Source organism: Lytechinus pictus, unplaced genomic scaffold (genome assembly GCF_037042905.1).
Source record: "Lytechinus pictus isolate F3 Inbred unplaced genomic scaffold, Lp3.0 scaffold_20, whole genome shotgun sequence".
NCBI classification, from domain to species: Eukaryota; Metazoa; Echinodermata; class Echinoidea; order Temnopleuroida; family Toxopneustidae; genus Lytechinus; species Lytechinus pictus.
This window is the reverse complement of record NW_026974141.1, coordinates 1,446,345-1,465,476: the sequence shown is the minus strand read 5'-3', so window position 1 is coordinate 1,465,476 and position 19,132 is coordinate 1,446,345. Positions and strand designations below refer to the sequence as shown.

At 34.4% G+C, this 19,132-nt stretch overlaps 1 protein-coding gene across 1 annotated transcript; it reads right to left on the bottom strand.

Annotated features, from left to right (window-relative positions):
* Positions 1-1,594: 1,594 nt before the first annotated feature.
* LOC129282585 (late histone H2B.L4-like) lies at positions 1,595-10,733 on the bottom strand. The gene is made up of 4 exons (XM_054918468.2): positions 10,031-10,733; positions 4,910-5,070; positions 3,557-3,694; positions 1,595-2,880 (listed from the first exon to the last, which is right to left on the bottom strand). The coding sequence occupies exons 2-4, from the start codon at positions 5,051-5,053 to the stop codon at positions 2,782-2,784; spliced, it is 381 nt and encodes a 126-aa protein (XP_054774443.1). The 5' UTR covers positions 5,054-5,070; positions 10,031-10,733; the 3' UTR covers positions 1,595-2,781.
* Between the last annotated feature and the right edge of the window lie 8,399 nt (positions 10,734-19,132).

Sequence of the window (19,132 nt, the reverse complement as noted above, 5' to 3'; positions counted from 1 at the left end):
CAATTTCAGCTGATGAAAATAAGAATGATATCTTTAGAAATAAGATGAGAAAACTCGATTAAAATTGATTTGTACACAAAATCACGTTTTTCAGCAATTTGGGTCAGATATGCACTTACTATAGGTAATGCTGCGTAATTCTTCAACCACATATCCGGGCATCATAAATTTGGTCTCAAATGCACAGGACTTGTAACATTAAGTCGTGTATCAAATGGGCATACAAATTACTTGATGAGAGTCAAGGACAACAAAAATGTCTTCGGGAGAGTGGGTGGGGTATCAGGGGCGGCGCCAGAATATTTTGACAACACTCTTACTAATGTTGGGCAACATACTGTCCACACATTGGTTAAAACTTTATCCCATTCTGTAAACCAATAATGTGTGCTTTGGGTGAAAAATACCACAGCATTGGTTGAAAACTACACAGAGTTGGATTAATCTTTTAACCAATTGTTGTGTGGACAGTATGTTGCCCAACATTTTAAGTGTGAAGGGGCAGGACGATTTTAGGTACACATAAATTTAAATATAAGGAACTATATGGGCACACAGCGGAGACGTCTTCTTTTTACTCACTTCTTTCATTTTCTCCATCTTAATGTCGACTCTTTGTTTTTCTTTTGCGCACAACTTGAAAAAAAGAGGGGCGGCCAGCCCTCCGGCGCCGTCCCTCTAGCCCCTACCAACCTCATCCCACCCTGACGTTATAGGTCGTATTTGTTATATTACAGTAATGTTTCTCTTAACACAATGCTCAACATAATAAAAACGAGTAATATCGAAGAGATTAAGCCAAAGAGCATTTATTTAACAGAAATGAAAATCAACTCCACAAAACAGAAACACCCGATAACTGAACAATTTCACACATAAACATCCGATTTTTTAAAGTTTTTTTTTCTCAAATATATACACATACTAAACGATACATCTATAGTCTACAACTTATTAAAAAGTATCCATATATCTTAGAAACTACTAAGGGAAAAATCATTGGAATTCTGAGCCCCATGCCATTCAAGTGATGATTCGTGTTCTGCATTAGGTATCATCTTAGTTGCTTTTAAATCATAAATTTGTTATGCTTTTGATACCATCCATGCATTTATTTCTCATTAAACGGGAATGATTATGGGAAAGTGTCCGATAATTTTCAGACTTGAATTATACACTACTCAGTAACTTGATCCTATAATCGTGATTTTAGTCATAAAGCTAAATTTTACAAATTATAGTGACATAACAGAATTTTCATTAGGAAGGGTCTCGTCTTGTACAACGGTCCCGTTCGAGGATTTTGCAATAGTTTGGGGTACTCCTTTGAGCAACGTTTGCAATGTCGATCCATACTTTAAAATGTTTCAACATCTACTGAAGATCATCGTTTATATCAAATGAATGCAATTTCTCTATTTTACTATGTATCTAAACACTTTGATTTTGTCACGTGATTCAGACATGCTAAATTATTGTGAAAATGGTCGATAAAGCAGTAAACGACGACTGAACTGGTCTCTGCGCAGGATTAATATCAGATACAATTGGAAGATAAACAAACAAGTAAAAAAATAATAAACTGATTTCCCCCCCCCCAGAATATGATCACAGCTGCATTGAAGGGCATGTCCATCCACTAATAGAGAAAATCGAAGAATCATAACATTGAACTTTCCGAGAAAATCGAATGAAACAAATATGAACAGTTTGATTTTTTTATCTTGAGGGGGGGGGGTTATTTCTCGAGACAGTTATATGCTTATCTCATGGAAGGTATGTAAGTGAGGAAACCGATGACGTCACATTTTTCATTTCTATTCCATTAAATGAATGTGATATATATATTTTTTACCCATTTCCCACCCTCTCTTAAATTCAAGCTCGATTCCTAATGGAAAATGTGAAAACACTATTTCATAATGAACATTCGATATTTTATATATTAATAGGCCTATACAGTGATGGAAAAACTAAACTTTAAAATGCCAATAATTTCGTATTTTATATCCAATTGTCATAGCATTTTCAGTGCTACAAGTATGTTTTCTGGTTTTCTCTGTTAACTCAAATGATCTTTTTTTTTGGGAGGGTGGGGCTTAATCTTTCAAAATCTTAACTAAACATCGTTCTTAAATTCCGAACTTCGTATGGTATTAATCTCAGAAAACGAATACACTAGTAAGTTATATTGTGATAATTACTCAGCAGGAAGTTTTAATTAAACATATCTACCCGGTGAAGGACAAGAGACTGAATCATTCTCTGATATAGTTCTATCGTTTTCTTTGGCCCCAAACTTGCATGTGATAAGTGTCTGTTATGCCAATAACTAAAATTGTGTTATTCTGTAGGATTTTATTACGGACCCCTTCCCCCGCCCTACAAAATGCATATTGTTTTTCAATATTACTTTATTTCTACAAATGAATCTCAAACATTAAAAAATATCAAGATGGCGTACTTAATGTATATCCTTGACTATAAACCGAAATCATTCGACAAACAAAGAAATTCGATCAAAAGATGGAACAATGAAAGACAAGCGTTGCTCAGATCCCGACATATCAGCATGTGATGTAATTTCAACAACTAGCTCAAGTGACACGATCTTTTAATATTTCACGATACTAATCGTCCAAATGATTGATCACCAAAAAGATTAGTTGATAGATGCAGCATGTTTTTATCTCGGTTAATGCCTCAGCGATTCATTCCATATGGGTTCAACCATTTTTCTGACTTCGGTGGCGACCGGAGCTGTTCGAAATGACCGCATCTCTACCGCGACGTGGTGTACTTGGTAACCGCTTTGGTGCCCTCTGATACGGCGTGTTTGGCCAGTTCCCCGGGAAGTAGGAGGCGAACAGCTGTTTGTACCTGTAGAGGGAAGGGGTGGGGGGGTACATTAAAAATAATATAAATATACAATGGGACTGAAGACTACCAACGAATCACCATGACTACCGTCAATATCATCATCATCTCCCATTATATCATGGCATCACCCCATCCTCTTAAACGTCTCCATCATGTCACCACCTTATAACAATCATACTATGCTCTTCATCTTCACTATCACCATCATCACCACCACCATCATTGTCATCATCAATCATCACTGTCATCGTCATTACCATCGGTATTATTGTCTTCATCACCACCTCCACCACCACCACCACCACCATCATCATAGTCATCATATTCATCATCATCATCATCATCGTCATTATCACCATCATCATCATCATCATCATCACCTACAGAATCACTATCACCCTCACCACCACCACCACCACCACCACCACCATCATCATTCATCATCATCACCACCACCACCACCATCACCATCACCACCACCGCCACTGCCACCACCACCACCACCATCATCATCATCATCTTCATCACCATCACCATCATCACCACCACCACCGCCACCATCATCATCAATATCATCATCACCACCACCACCATCATCATCATCATCATCGTCATCACCACCACCACCACTATCACCACCACCATTCACCATCACCACAGTGGTTTGTTAACTCACCTCCCTACTGCTGATGGTGCTTTTCTTGTTGTACTGAGCCAACCTCGAGGCTTCCGCTGCAATCCTTTCAAAGATATCATTAACAAAGCTGTTCATGATTGACATGGCTTTGCTTGATATACCAGTATCGGGGTGAACCTGGATTACAAGAAAAGAAAAATTCGTTTCAATTTCTTTGAATTAATTTTGTCAAATCACGCCAAGGGCCCTTTTCATAAAGACTTATGGTTATGATAATATGCCCCATTTCTATAGCGCTTACTACAAATATTTCTAAGCGCTGCGTACTATTAACCCTATACTTTAGCACGGCTACCCTGATCGGGTGCTCGAGCATGCAAGGAATTCCTTTCTGCTGGGTACCCATTTGCAACACCTGAGTGGAGAGTGGCAAATGTAGATAAACGCCTTGCCAGAGGACGCTAGCGCTGCGGTGGGATTTGAACACTGGACCTTGTGGTTCAAAGTCCGGAGACTTATCCACTGAGCCACAAAACCTCTTGTAAGTTTGCCATTATAACAATGGCCAATTTTCCAATAACCGTTAGTACCATAGAATCCTCGATTGTGATTGGCTGCCTAGCCCCGTTACAATGGAATCCTTGATTGTGATTGGCTGCCTAGCCCCGTTACCATGGTAGTTACCAGAAATGTCAAAGTTACCATGTACCCTTTAGGAAACGGACCCCAGGCCAGTGGAAAAAAATTATTAAAATGAATGTAGTTATATTGGCTGTTGATTTTCCGTTTTGATTTTATTCAGATATTAAAACCTGTTTACATTTTCTGACCTCAAATATTCAAGAATATGGACATTTGATTAAAAGAAAATAAAATAGATAGGCCTATATAATGCATAATAGTTGCCCAGATGCATTCGGAGCATTAGTTTTAAATATTTTACAAACAATACATTGTTTACACTGCAATCAGCGTGCATCAGGGGGCGGTCGGTGTTTACTTTGAGGGGGATGATATCCCCGAAAAAAAAAAATTGCTGAAAAAAGAAATGTCTGCTTTTTAAGTTTAAAAAGGGACGAGAGAAGAATGAGAGACATATGGGCGGAAATCCCAGGGAGACGTGTCTCCCTACTTAAAATAGTAGGGGACACAATATCAAATGTCCCCAATATTATTTTTGGTCTTTTATGGCAAGAAATACATTCAAATTGGAAAAAAAACATGTATTTTTGGACGAGATGACCTTACTTTTTGGATGATTTCCGCCAATGCCGGGGGGGGGGGGCTGGGAGACAAAGAAGTGATGAAATGAAAAAGGTATGACGGGAATCAAATGAAGAGATGGAGACAAAGAGAGATAGGGTACAGAGATTAAGGAGATGTATAATTTACTTGTTTGAGGACTTTGTAGATGTAGATGTTGTATGACTCCATCCTCCTTCGCCTTCTCTTCTTGTCCCCTGTTCGGGATCCCATCGCCTTGGACGACTTGACAGCCTTTTTTTCTCCCTTCATAGCAGAGCCTTTGGCGGGCATTTTGATTCTGGTATGATCTTCAAATCAAGAACAAAATAGAGAGAATATGATTATGAATAATTTTTATATTCAAAATAAGAGAATAACCGGGAAAATAGAAAAAAATAAGACAATTCAGAACTTATCGCCCTTTTAAACAGAACCTTTGACGGGCATGTTAATACAGATTGAAGGTTTGCAAATCAAGAAAAATATTTGAATGAGTAAAATAGAATGATTGCATGAGAAAAAAGCATAGAACTAAACAAATAATTTCACATCCTTAGCCGGCATGGTGACTGATTTCAGATTTGTAAATCAAAGAAAATTACCAAAATAGTAAGATATTATAATAATGAATAAAAAAGGAAGAATACGAAAAGGCAATAATTCAATTTCAATTTCAATCTTTATTTTCAATGTCAAACATACATTTTAAATCAAAGACACATAGGCCTATATGAAATAGTAACAGTAGCATGAGTAAAGAAAATGAACAACAAAAATACATATATAGAGCAGATGAAAGAATGAATCGATTCCCTTCTTCATAGCAGAGCATTTTGCGGTCATTTTGATTGAAGGAAATTATCAAAGTACTAAAAGTAGAATAGGACTATGAAAAAAAAGAAATAGAAAGGACAGGATCCATTTGTCCCCCTTCATTGCAGAGCATTTGGCGGGCATCTTGATTCTAATTTATGATCTGCAAACCAAGAAAAAAGGTAAAAAAAATACATGTATAGGAAAATATTGTGATTGTGATAGAGAGAAGAAATAGGGAAGGTATAAGAGCCTTTCCTTTCAAAGCAGAGCGTTTGGGTATTTTTTTCTGATTTAAAATCGATAAATAAAAAGTTAATAAAGTATGATAATGAATACAGAATCAGAAAATAATAAAATCTTTGATTTGATCTTTGTTTCTGGTTAAAAGATATATAAATGAAGAAGAGCGACGACACATATGTAGTAAAAATAAGATTATGACAAAGGGGGGGGGGGAGAAATACAATAAAATGCAATTGTTTTCATTCTGCATAGCAGAGCATTTGATTTAGATTTAAGATATGGACATGTATAAAGGATTCAATTCAATTCAATTCATTTATTCAATTCCAATAAAACTTACACATATCATACAATTGCGTAAAAAGAAAACTTGAGCAGTGAAAATTTTTAAATATAATATTAAAATACGATATATGATATAAAAAGAACACATCATTATTGGAATAGGGCGGTCATAAAAAACCAAAAGGAATTGTCTGGATAACCACCCTTGATAACATAGTATAGAATTAGATTAAATCAATTTATAAATCATATTTAATAAAGAAAATTTATGAATAGGTAATGGGCATATAATTTTATAATGAAAACAAAGCAGAACACAACAAGATACAAAGACCGCACAAACCCAAAACAATAACAGGCAGTGCAGTAAAGACAGAATTTAAGTACTAGTGATTAAATATAATTTCAATTTTCTTTTGAAAGCATACATTGAGTTGAGAGACTTTATTGCAATGGGGAGATTATTCCACACGACTGGTGCATGATGTCTAAATGAAAATGATACATAATTTTTATTAACAGTCCACAAATGATATTTATTTTTATTTCTTGTGTTATAATCATGCACAGATGAATTTACAATAAGCATCGAAGATAATGATTCATGAAGTATATTGTGTTTATGTTTGAAAAGTAATATTGCACAGTGATATGAATTCAGTTGAAATACAGTAAGAATATTGAATTTGATAAATAATTCTTTTGAATGGGCTAATCTAGATGAGAATGTACATATGCGAATTATCTTTTTTTGTAACATATATATTGGGTTCAATTTAGTTGGATATGTGTTAGCCCATACTACATTGCAATAAGATATATAGGGTAATATAAGAGTATTATACAGAGTAAAAAGAATATTTTGGGGTAAAAATATGCTGAGTTTGCGGATGATACCAACGTTTTTTGAAATTTTGTTTGTGATATCTAAAATGTGATTTTTCCATGAAAGTTTTTCATCAATTATGACACCTAGAAATTTTAAATGAGCTACACGCTTAATATTATGATTGTTCATTTTGATATGTAAAAAATCTGAAGTATTTTGAGAAGTATTATTGAGAGAGAAATATATATAATTTGATTTATCCATATTTAAAGATAGTTTATTAGAATGAAACCAGTCAGTTACGTTTTTTAGCTCAGTGTTTATAACATTATTTAAAGATAGTATTGAATCATCAGAAATTAATATGTTGGTATCATCCGCAAAAAGTAGAAACTTTAATTTATTTGTACAGTTCGGTAGGTCATTTATGAATATTAAAAATAATAGCGGCCCAAGGATTGATCCCTGGGGCACGCCACACAAAACATTCAAAGGTTCAGATAAAACATTGTTATAAAAAACATATTGTAATCGGTTTGATAAGTAACTTTTGAACCAGAGCAGCGGAAGACCCCTTATTCCATAGTACTGTAACTTACGTAATAAAATAGTAAAATCAATGCAATCAAAAGCTTTACTGAGATCTAAAAATATTCCAATTGTATGGTGCTTCTTATTCAATGAGTTAATTATATAATCATGTAAATTGATAACTGCCATTTCAGTTGATACATTTTTTAAAAAACCAAACTGATTATCATTTAAGAGAGAATTGATACATAGAAAATCATATAATCGATTATATACAGTTCTCTCAAGAATTTTTGAGAAAAATGGGAGCAAAGAAATTGGACGATAGTTAGAAATATCATGTAAATCATTTTTTTTATATACAGGAATCACTTTGGAAATTTTCAATTTGGAAGGAACTATACCAGATGATAATGACAAGTTAAATATGTGACATAATGGTTTAGAAATGAGTATAATTGTTTTTTTAATGACTATGGGACTTATACTATCGATTCCACAGCTTCTACTATTTTTCATTTTTTTAACAATATCAAGTATTTCATTCTCAGTGATAGGTTTAAAAAATAAAGATTTCATACATTCCTGTGGCAAGAATTTGGCATAATCATTATTATCTAAGCAATTTCCAGATTCATTTATCTTCAATCCAATCTTCACAAAAAAATCATTAAAACTGTTTCCTATATTCTTATCCCCGTGAACATTATTACCATTAACATTTATATAGTTAGGCAGCTTTTTCTTTTTGTTTCCAAGTACTTCTTTAATAATGATCCATGTCTTTTTCAAATTACCACTAGACTCTTTAAACTTTTGTTCGTAAAATCTTTTACGAGCATTCTTTAGTGCTGTATTTACAAAATTACGTATTTTCACATATTTTTTCTTAGAAATCTCATTAGGATTTTCACGATATTTTTTAAATAGTCTATTCCTTTTCCTCATCTGTTTTAACAGTGTCAAATCAATCCATGGTTTCTTTGCTTTTCTTTTTTCTTTGGATCTTGAAGCTTTTTGAAAGATATTGTTATATAAGTTACTGAATTTCATAAAAAATTTATTATAAACAATTTCAGTGTTTTCACAGAATAATATATCATCCCAATTAGCAATGGCAAGTTTTTCTTTGAAAAGATTGATTGTGTTTTCATTTATGTTTTGGCATGAATATATAAAATCTTGTTTAATCAAATTGTATTTTTTAGAAATTTGGAAAACCGGGAAGTGATCAGAAATATCATTTACTAATAAACCAGATGAAATATTGGAGTTGAAATTATTAGTAAGAATATTGTCAATTAGGGAAAAGGAAGATTGAGTAATTCTAGATGGTTTATTAATAAGAGGCAAGAAACTGTTGGCATAAATAACACTTAAAAATTGATTAACAGGACCATAATTAGAATATTTCATAAGATCAATGTTAAAGTCCCCCATTAAGTATGCATGCTTACATTCAGAATTTATTTTTTTTAAACAATCTTCAAAATATTCAGTAAACTCAAGTATGTTTGAGGAGGGTTTTCTATAAACAATACCTACAATAATATTTTTAGTATGTTGAAATGATATTTCAATAAAAAGTGATTCGTAACATTGTGAACAACTTATTAAATCTGTCCGAACAACATAATTTAAGGAATCAGAAATCAATAAAGCTACTCCTCCTCCTTTCCCTTGACAACGATCAGAATTAACAAATGTATAACCATCTATGTTGAATAAGAGAGGGGTATTGCTATTAATCCAGGTTTCTGAAAAACCATATACAGAAAAGTTAAAAGATAAAGTGGATAAGTATTCTGATATTGCATCAAAGTTTTTACTTAAACTACGAGAGTTGAAATGTAAAATACTAAAACTACTATTTATATATTTAAAACTATCTACAAATTGATCATCTGAGAAATATTTACAGTTAAAATCAGTATCTAACTCAAATTCATTGTCTTCATTTGCATTAAAAGTATTATATAATTCATTCAAATCTTGATTACTATAAAGATGATTGTTATCATAATGATGCATATTAATAAATTCATCATCATTTATCTCAAAATAAGGAAAAACAGAATGGATACATCTAGGAAAAGGACATTGGCATGTATTATGAATGTCACATGAGTGAATGTGAATGCCATTGTTAAAGTCTCTACAAAATGGACATGTAATAATGTTTGTCTTTACTACAAGGTTACAATCTATACATAACATTAAATACAAAGTCTTAAAACATTAAAAGAAAAAGAAAAGTTTAATTACAAAAAAAGAGAAAAAATTCAGGAGTCCAATTATTAAAAAGAAAAAAAAGTGAAACAACAAAAGTCATTAAAAATCGTCCACGTCCAGGAGTACAAACTTGAGAGAGTTAAATACGATCAATATCTCCTTTTGATCTGATGAGTTTCTTGGTTTTATTTCAAGTAGTAAAGTAGTAAAGATAAAATGATTATGAAAAGGAACAAAGATGGGAAGAAATAGAATAAGACAAAAAAAATTCAATGGCAATCATGAATAAAAATGAACAAACAACAATCTTATAATGTGTTTGTTTAGCTTACCTTTCAAAGTTGAGGAAAATAACTGGGTTGTCAAGAGGACAGATTAATCACCAAATAAATGATTTCTCAACGCAAAGGAGCTAGCTGCCTGGACTTCGACTTGAAACGTTGCAACTCCGGACCGCATGTATAATGATTGGAATATTTTTTTGCATGCATCGTCGCATCATGTTCACGTGATATGCAAAATAAGACCTCTTTATTATTGAGAAAAGGGGTCGTTCAATGAAACTGTTCATTATGATGTCCTCTAATCATCCCATCTCGGTCCAGATTCCTTACTCTGACGAAATGGAACTTACTTAACATAATTTTTTTTCTGTAATCTAACTATGAAAGAAAAAAAGAAGTCTTTTTTGCATTACATCTATTTAAAAACTATTAGCACATTTATTTCCTGAGCATTTTCCCCCCTCCATTCCCCAAGCCTAAAATATTACCCTTTGGTAAAACTATGGTTCACCCCAAGAAATGGTTCAATGAAATGTATTCTTGTGCAAATTACATTGTTTTGATCACAGTTGAATTGAACATACCTTTCTTCAAAATGACCTTTCAAATTCCAGGAATATTTTCTCTTGAAAAAGCTGGAAGCGGGCGATCGCCCCAATGCTTAATCCGATCTAAAGGCTTGTTAAATCAGATTCAGAGTTCAAACAAATTTTCTTGATAATACTTTACGCTCTAACAGCTTGCCAGAGGCTTTGTGCAATAGCAACAGGGCATAGCGAAACGGAATGTATGGAAATTCCAAACACGTAGCCATCATGCCCTATAATAGAACTTGATTGGACAATTGGTTCCAAAGAATGAACGAGCAATCGACAACAATAAAGTCATGATAAAACTAACAATAAGAAAATTTTAGTCGGAACAGAACCCCTCTTTTTTGAGGGGGGGGGGGTGTTTCATAGTTTTGCCTCTTGAATTAACTTAACGGGAAACATACCAGAACCATGATTACGGCAAGTAGATGTCAGGTACTCAATAATAATATTTTGCTATTTACTTTCAGTAAGGATGGTATGCACATGAGAGCGAATGGTGTAAAAAAAAACTATCCTCATTAACGTTTACAATCATTATCATGATCATTAGGAGCCATATGAAATATATATTGCGAACATGTTTATCTTTCGAGGTGGAGGAAGGGGCGAACGCAATCTGTATATTGGAAACAAAGAAGCGATTGATGGCAAAAAAAAGTATAGTTAGGTCATCTTATTTTTAACCCCCAGCTCTTCACCAAAATCTCCCGGTGCTGCCCCCTAATCCTTTTCACTTTCACCGTTGCTGAGTGGTTTGGTTGTTATAGGCCGACTAAATTTTGAATGATCATTTTAATGACTGCAAGATCGAAAAAGTTGCTATTCGTGAATGGTAGACTGATCAATTTCAATTAAATACCCGCTTTCCCCTAAATACATGCACGGTGTCAGTGGAAAGTTTGGGCTACACTAACATTTTTTTAAAATAATTATTTGCACTGTAAAATTTGCATTTATTACCCTTTAAAAAAAAATAGGACATACGTTCTGCAGATTCTTTAAACCACCGGAAAACAGTATCATGTCAATCATTAAACAAGAGCATTCTGAGTTTTGAAATGAGCACGTGTTAACATATTCGGGGTTACTATATGGGCCTTTTCACACGTGAATCTTGAATCATCATTGTAATGAAGATTGATATTGTAATCGTGACTGTGATTACCATTCGTGATACTAATCATGTTCTAGTTTGGTTTCAAACGTGCTAAAGATTCGTCATTGGCCTTATTTTTCACTGGAATCATCATTCAAATTACGATTTTTTTTTCACCGTGTGAAAGGGCGGTATATGTCAGGCATGCTCAACAAAATCTGAATTTCCATTAATCTAATGGGAATTTACAGATTGCATCAGCAGCTTGGATTTCCTTAGTTCATCATCATCATCATCATCATCACCATCATCATCATCATCATCATGGTCACCCACCACCACCACAATCACTCCACCACCAGTCCACCACAACAACCAACAACCGCCACTACCATCACCATCGCCACCTCCACCACCTCCATCGTCACCCACCATCGCCGTCGTCACCACCACCACTACCACCCACCATGCACCAATACTACTACCACTGGCATAAATCCGGTCCGAGCAGTGGGGGGATGAAAGCAATATATTGACCTGAAAATTAAAAATTTGGGGGACGCCCCCACACCTAGGCTATGTATACGGGGTATATAACCGTGTACATAATCCTTTTCTCTTTCAGTTAATGGCCTCTAAGGATTTTTTTTCAATGGCTATAATAATGAATTTGTTGTGTTATAAACTACTGAACTACAGTTAATATCCACATGCGAGCGAGCGAAACGAGAGAGGATATTTTCAGTAGTTTGAAGACATGATGACCAAAATCGTTTTTCATGAGGTGTGATTATTGGATAATGTGGCGAATGAGCAGAGCGAGCGAGCAAATTTTTCAGTAGGTGGAAAAAAGAATGTTGCCCCAATACCTCTTGTATATAACTGTGTGCATAATACTACCATCTTTCACTCGAAGGACTATCACAATGAAGGTTATATTGTAATGGATTTATTGTGACGTAAACTACTGGATAAAAGTTAGTATTCAAATGCAAGCGAGCAAATTTTCCATAATTGAAAGAAACAGAATTATTATCAAATCGTCTTTCAAGGGAGTGTAATTATGGGAGAAATTGCGGCGGTGAGCGTAGTTAGCGAGTCTTCAGTCTAAAATAATATGCATTAAATACAAAGGATGATAAGGGTATATCAGGGGCGGATCCAGCGTCCGCCAATAGGGGGGCCCAAAAAAAATGTTCACCCATATTTTCCCCGGTCGGCCGCTCAAATATGATTTTTGTTTGTTTCTTTGAAGAGGTTGTCCCAGTGGCGTAATGAGCCAAACAATTTAAGGGGGCTCGATACAGCGTATCGCGCAAAATTAATAAGTTGCGAGCGAGCGAAGCAAGCGAGCAAAATTGTTGACATTTTTATTACAAAAATCAAAGTTTGTGATAGATTTGAAATAACACTTGGAAAAAATAGGCCTATATTTCTTTCTTATCCCTTTCCTTTTCCCTTTTTTTTTCTTGGTCGTGAAAAATTGGGGGGGGGGGGGGCAAAAGTCCCATGTCCTAACAGTCATTTATTAGCTTTATTCTGAAAAAATAACATAAAAGTGTAAAAATCTTATAAGCCTTATTTAGATAGCGCGAGCGCGAAGCGGGAGCTAAACATTTTGGGAGTTTCATGTATTTCGTCATGAAAATTGAACATTCTTGGCAATGTTTGTAAACCTGAACAATATGCATATGTAACTAGATGATTACTGCGAGCGCGAAGCGCGAGCAGAAATTTTTAATATGGGATCTGGCATTATCGAAAAGGGACCTGTGAAGGACGTTTTGCAGTTAGCCATTTAGACGATGCATATTTTAACTATTAACTAATGCGAGCGCGAAGCGCGAGCTGAAAATTGTTGACATTCCGACCTAAGAAATTGACATTCTAAGCACTTTTTGTAATCATTAACGGTAAAGGTAATTAACCAAACATTTGATGCGAGCGCGAATTGCGAGCGGAAAAAAAAAGAGATTTCAGACCTAAAAATGGGGCACCCTATTCATGTTTTGTAAATCATGAAAAAGGATGGGTAATTTGCTATCTTCCTACATTAATGATGCGAGCGCAAAGCGCGAATAGAAAATTGTTTATGTTCTAATCTGAAACTGGATAATTTTATCACGTTCGAATTAAAGGGATGGTCCGGCCTGAAAGTATTTATAGTTTGATAAATAGAGTAGAATTCACTGAGCAAAATGCCGAAAATTTCATCAAGATCGGATAACAAATAACAAAGTTATTGAATTTTAAAGTTAAGCAATATTTTTTTTTAACAGTCGGCATGAATATTCATTAGGTGGGCTGATGATGTCACATCCCCACTTGTTCTTTTGTTTTTTATGATATGAAATTAGGTTTATTCAAATTTTTTCCTCCAAGAACTAGAAAAATTGGATTGACAACTGATTTAGTGCATTAGACATTTATTGCTGCAACTTATTTCATTATTAGGGGGACATTATTCACACAAGTATGAAATAATGAAAAAATATGATTTCACGTAATAACGTAAGAAAACGGAAAGTGGAGATGTGACATCATCAGCCCACCTAATGAACATTCATGACTACTGTTTTCACAAAATATTGCTTAACTTTAAACTTCAATAACTTTATTATTTGTTATCCGATTTTGATGAAATTTTCGGCATTTTGCTCAGTGAATTCTACTCTATGTATTAAGATATGTATATTTTCAGCCTGGACCATCCCTTTAAGATCAAGCTGCGTATTTCAATAAACATGTGTGCGCGTGTTAGACATAATCTGGGCATTCTGAATACATTTCATTTTTTATCATGAAAAATCAATAATGCGAGCGCGAAGCGCGAGCGGAAAATATTTGATCCGGTATAAAAAGGGTGAATTTAAGTACTATCTTAAGCACTGTGTAGGGGAATTGTGAAGTGGATGTGGATAGCACTTAACATTTTGTAATCATATGAAAATGATGACTATCTTCCTATTCCTCTTCCTAAGTGTGATATGAAACTTGTCGATATTCCTTTCTGAAAAATTGACAATTTAGTAATAAGGAATTCATGAAAATTTTATTATCATATTTATTAATGTAATAAGCCTATAATGAATGAGTGAAATTTGTTGACATTGAGGCCTGAAAACTGAATATTTTAAGCAGTTTTTGTAATCATGAATAGGATTCATGAGTTGATATATTTGTAAAAATTAATGCGAGCGCAAATCGCAAGACGAAATTTTTGATAAACTGTCATAAAAGTTTGTTATAGAATTAATATATAGAGAATCTTATGGAATAAACAAAGACACTCTTGACCACCAGATATTACTTAAAAAACTTGAAAATTTTGGAATTCGCGGAATTACACTATCTTGGTTTAAGAGTTATTTTTCCAATAGAAAACAATATGTAATTCACAATAATATTCCTTCTGATTTTCAGTTAATACAATGCGGAGTTCCACAAGGATCAATCCTAGGCCCCTTGCTTTTTTTAATATATATCAATGATTTGACTTCTGTAACACCTTTATTATCATATGTATTATTTGCAGAAGACACCAACATTTTTTGTTCACATAATAGCTTAGAAACTTTAGTAGATATACTTAACCGTGAATTACCAAAACTATCTTTGTGGTTTAAGTGTAATAAGCCTTCACTCAATATAGATAAAACAAACTTTATATATTTCAAGCATACACACTCACATGATAACGAATTTCCTTACAATATAAACATAGACAATACTCCTCTCAAAAGTAAAAGAGAAACAAAGTTTTTAGGTGTCACAATAGATGAAAATTTAAATTGGAATGAACATGTACGTTGTATAACTACTAGTATTTCTAGAAACGTTGGTATACTTTACAAAATGAAAAACATAATTCCACATACAACTCTTGTCATACTCTACAATTCATTAATATTGCCTTATATATCATATTGCAACATAGTTTGGGCAACATGTGCAAAAACTAAAATTAATACAATATATTTATTACAGAAAAAAGCAATTCGAATCTGTACTGATTCCCAATATTTATCACACACAAATCCATTATTCCATAAACTAAAGACTCTAACAGTATTTGACATAAATACTCTACAAAGTTTACTACTTATGTTTAAGTACGTAAATAACATGCTCCCACCTTCATTCCACAATTTTTATACTCTGAATACATCTATTCATTCTTACCCTACCCGTAACTCTTCAAATTTCCATTTAATCAACCCTAAATTGCTTATTGCGCAGAGATCCATAAGACACCATGGTCCAGATTTGTGGAACTCTCTACCAGAGCCTGTAAAACAATCTTCGTCTCTTCACTCATTTAAGGCAAACGTTAAATCTATGTTATTATCAGAATATTTGAAGTAAAATTTCTGTGTCGTATCCTTTTTATCGTGAATTTATTCCTCCTTCGATTTAGTCATTACCAATATCTTCATCATGACCACCATCATCTCCATGGCCTTCATCATCATCATCATCATCAACATCAACATCATCATATCACCGTCACCCTCTGCTTTATCATCTTCATCTTCATACTATAATATTGCATGAATTCATGTTTCGTATTTGAAAATGTATGCCCATTCTGCTTTATAAATGTATTAATTAATTCAATTAGTATAAGTTTGGGATTGTCATTTTTTTCAAGCAATCTGCTTATGATGACAATCCTTCTCCTGCAAATTGTGAATATCATATAGTTAATCATTTTTGTTTGAAATTATCTTTTTAATACTCTTTATTTATGATTCATACCAAAAATACTAGTATATTATGTTTATTATGTTATGAAAAATGTATTATACGAATGTTATGGATGCAGAAGAAAACAATAAATCAAATCAAATCAAATATGTAGGCCTACTTGGCAAATCAAATAATGCGAGCGCACAGCGCAAAAGGCTGCATATTATATTTACAACATAAAACGGATATTTTACAGAGCACTTAAAAAAATCAATTTGTAAATCTAACAAAATAATGAAAGCTCGATGTCCGAGCTGAAATATGCTTTGTATATTGACTTCAAAACTTGATATTTTAAGCTACATATCAGCCTATTGAGCAAGATGTGTATCTCATCGAACAGGCAAATGCGAGCGCGAAGCGCGAGCGAAATTTTAATATAGTGACATGTGATATTTTTAGAAATCATATTCCAAGACTTCTCCTGACCTTAATGTATTCACTCGTCTCCGTCCTCTTAGTTTTTCCTCCTTTCTTTCCCCTTCTTTTTCTTTATTTCTTTCTTTCCCCCTTTTTTTCATTTTTTTGCTCCTCCAATAGGGGGGGGGGGGGGGGCCTCGTCCCCCCTGGATCCGCCTATGGTATATTATAAATAACGTAAACTTTAGAAGGATATGAACAAGAAATATATAAAAAGAGCAAATAGGGATTTAAGTAGTCGAGTTTTGTTCAATGAAAACACATTTGATCACTGGTCAAAGGTGAGATGAAAATGAAAACAAAAATAGGATTAAGATTAAATGGAATAAGGCCAGGGTGTCATATGAAAATGAAAGATTTCGAATAATCTTTAAGGTTGGGAGATGATAACATTCCAAATTTGAGCAAAATTCAGTTATGAAATATTTATTACATGATTGTTGTGTAAATTACTGTGATTCAAAATCCCCTATAAATGGATAAAACGGTAGAGATTAATATTTCATTAACGACATTGATTTGATCAATGTCATCAGAAACTCATCGGATACTTTTGAAGAATACGGTAGGCCAAATATCTTTCGTACAAAATCACAGGCCTGCTTCCAGAAAAATACCAGAATCCATGACCCCCTCCCATATTCACGAAAGTGTATTTAAAGGATGTTTTAATTCGTTTATGATAAAAGTTATAATCATATTTGAAAGTCGTTGAAATTACAATATTCATAAATGGACTTAAAAACTTAACTCCCATGATGCAGTGGATATAACCTTTGCAATAAGCTAAACATAAGCTAGGATCACGGCTAAATTCTTGCAAGAAAAGGTTGAGCGCGGGAGCGGAGCGCCCGCGCGAGAAATTTTGCATATTTAGAATGCACAATTAGGCTAATTTAAGCAATTTGACTGCATTTTAAGATGAACCCATACATTCACAGTAATATTAATCATTTGATGATCAAAACACCTATTCTTTTTATCTTGAAAAGTTGGTATAGGGGAACATTGTACATGCCACCCCCTCTTTGAATTAAAGTGGGGGGGGGGGTGTATCCCCCGCGGGATTTACGCCCGTGACTACTACCAACAACAACAACAACAACAAAACAATATCAGCAGCCAACAACCACAGCCACCGACACCTAGCTACCGTTTAGCCATTTTTGTTTTGTGATAAACTCAGGAAGGTGGTCCATGCATGCACTTCACCCAGCATGCATCGTCATCATCATCATCATCATCATCATCACCATATCGTCATCACCACCTCACCACCAACACCACCAGTGCATCAACACCACCACCGCCAACACCACCATCATCATCATCATCATCGTCGTCGTCGTCGTCATCATCATCATCATCACCTTATCGTCAACACCACCTCACCACCACCACCACCAACAACAACAACAACACCAGTGCACCACCACCATGCACCACCACCATCATCATCATCATCATCGTCATCGTCGTCGTCGTCACTCACACATATTGCGAGGTTAGTATCTAATTACCTCGCACCATGAACCGCGTTTGGCAGTGGATTTCGATCTAGCTAGTGAGTCGCGCGTGCTGGGATCTCACTTCTGGTGTCCACAACACATGACTTCTATGCCTTGATTTTTCTGTGCGCGGCGGCATGTTATGCGTCGTCGTCGTCGTCGTCGTCGTCATCGTCATCATCATCATCATCATCATCATCATCATCATCATCATCATCATCATCATTATCATCATCGTCATCATCTTCAGCAGCAGCAGCATCACCATCATCAACATCATCATCGGCATCAACATCACCACCACAACCATATCAAAGTCATTCATATCTAAACGAATGTCATCCATGATCGACTTTCAATGTCCTTTTTCATTTGGTCCGACATAAACTTCTTTTGCCATTCATTCCAGCTTTCTGGGGCCGATTGCACGAAAGGGTCTTTGCAAGGACCGTCTTTCGTGTCGCCCATTTTTTATGATGCGCCATGAGAAACGCATTTCAAATAAATTATCTGCAAACATATTTTATTCGTCCGTTAAAATAAACAAAATATTTGTTTATAAATGATGTGATATATAACAAAATTGTATAAAATTTGATTTAAAAGCAAGCTTACGAATTGTATTTGTTTATCATAAATTTCAGAAACACCCCGCTTATAGCACATCATAAAAGATGGGCGACACGAAAGACGGTCCTTGGAAAGACCCTTTCGTGTAATCGGCCCCAGCTGAATATCTTTTCATTTGATATTTTTTCCCTCCAAGATACCATTATTTCAC

What these genes read in the sequence shown, in the direction of transcription:
- LOC129282585 (XM_054918468.2), bottom strand. Translation starts at nt 5,053, where the DNA reads ATGCCCGCCAAAGGCTCTGCTATGAAGGGAGAAAAAAAGGCTGTCAAG. An exon ending in TCTACAAAGTCCTCAAACAA is followed by an intron (nt 3,695 to 4,909) that starts GTAAATTATACA and finishes CTTGTAATCCAG; the next exon opens with GTTCACCCCGATACTGGTAT. An exon ending in GCACCATCAGCAGTAGGGAG is followed by an intron (nt 2,881 to 3,556) that starts GTGAGTTAACAA and finishes TTCCCTCTACAG; the next exon opens with GTACAAACAGCTGTTCGCCT.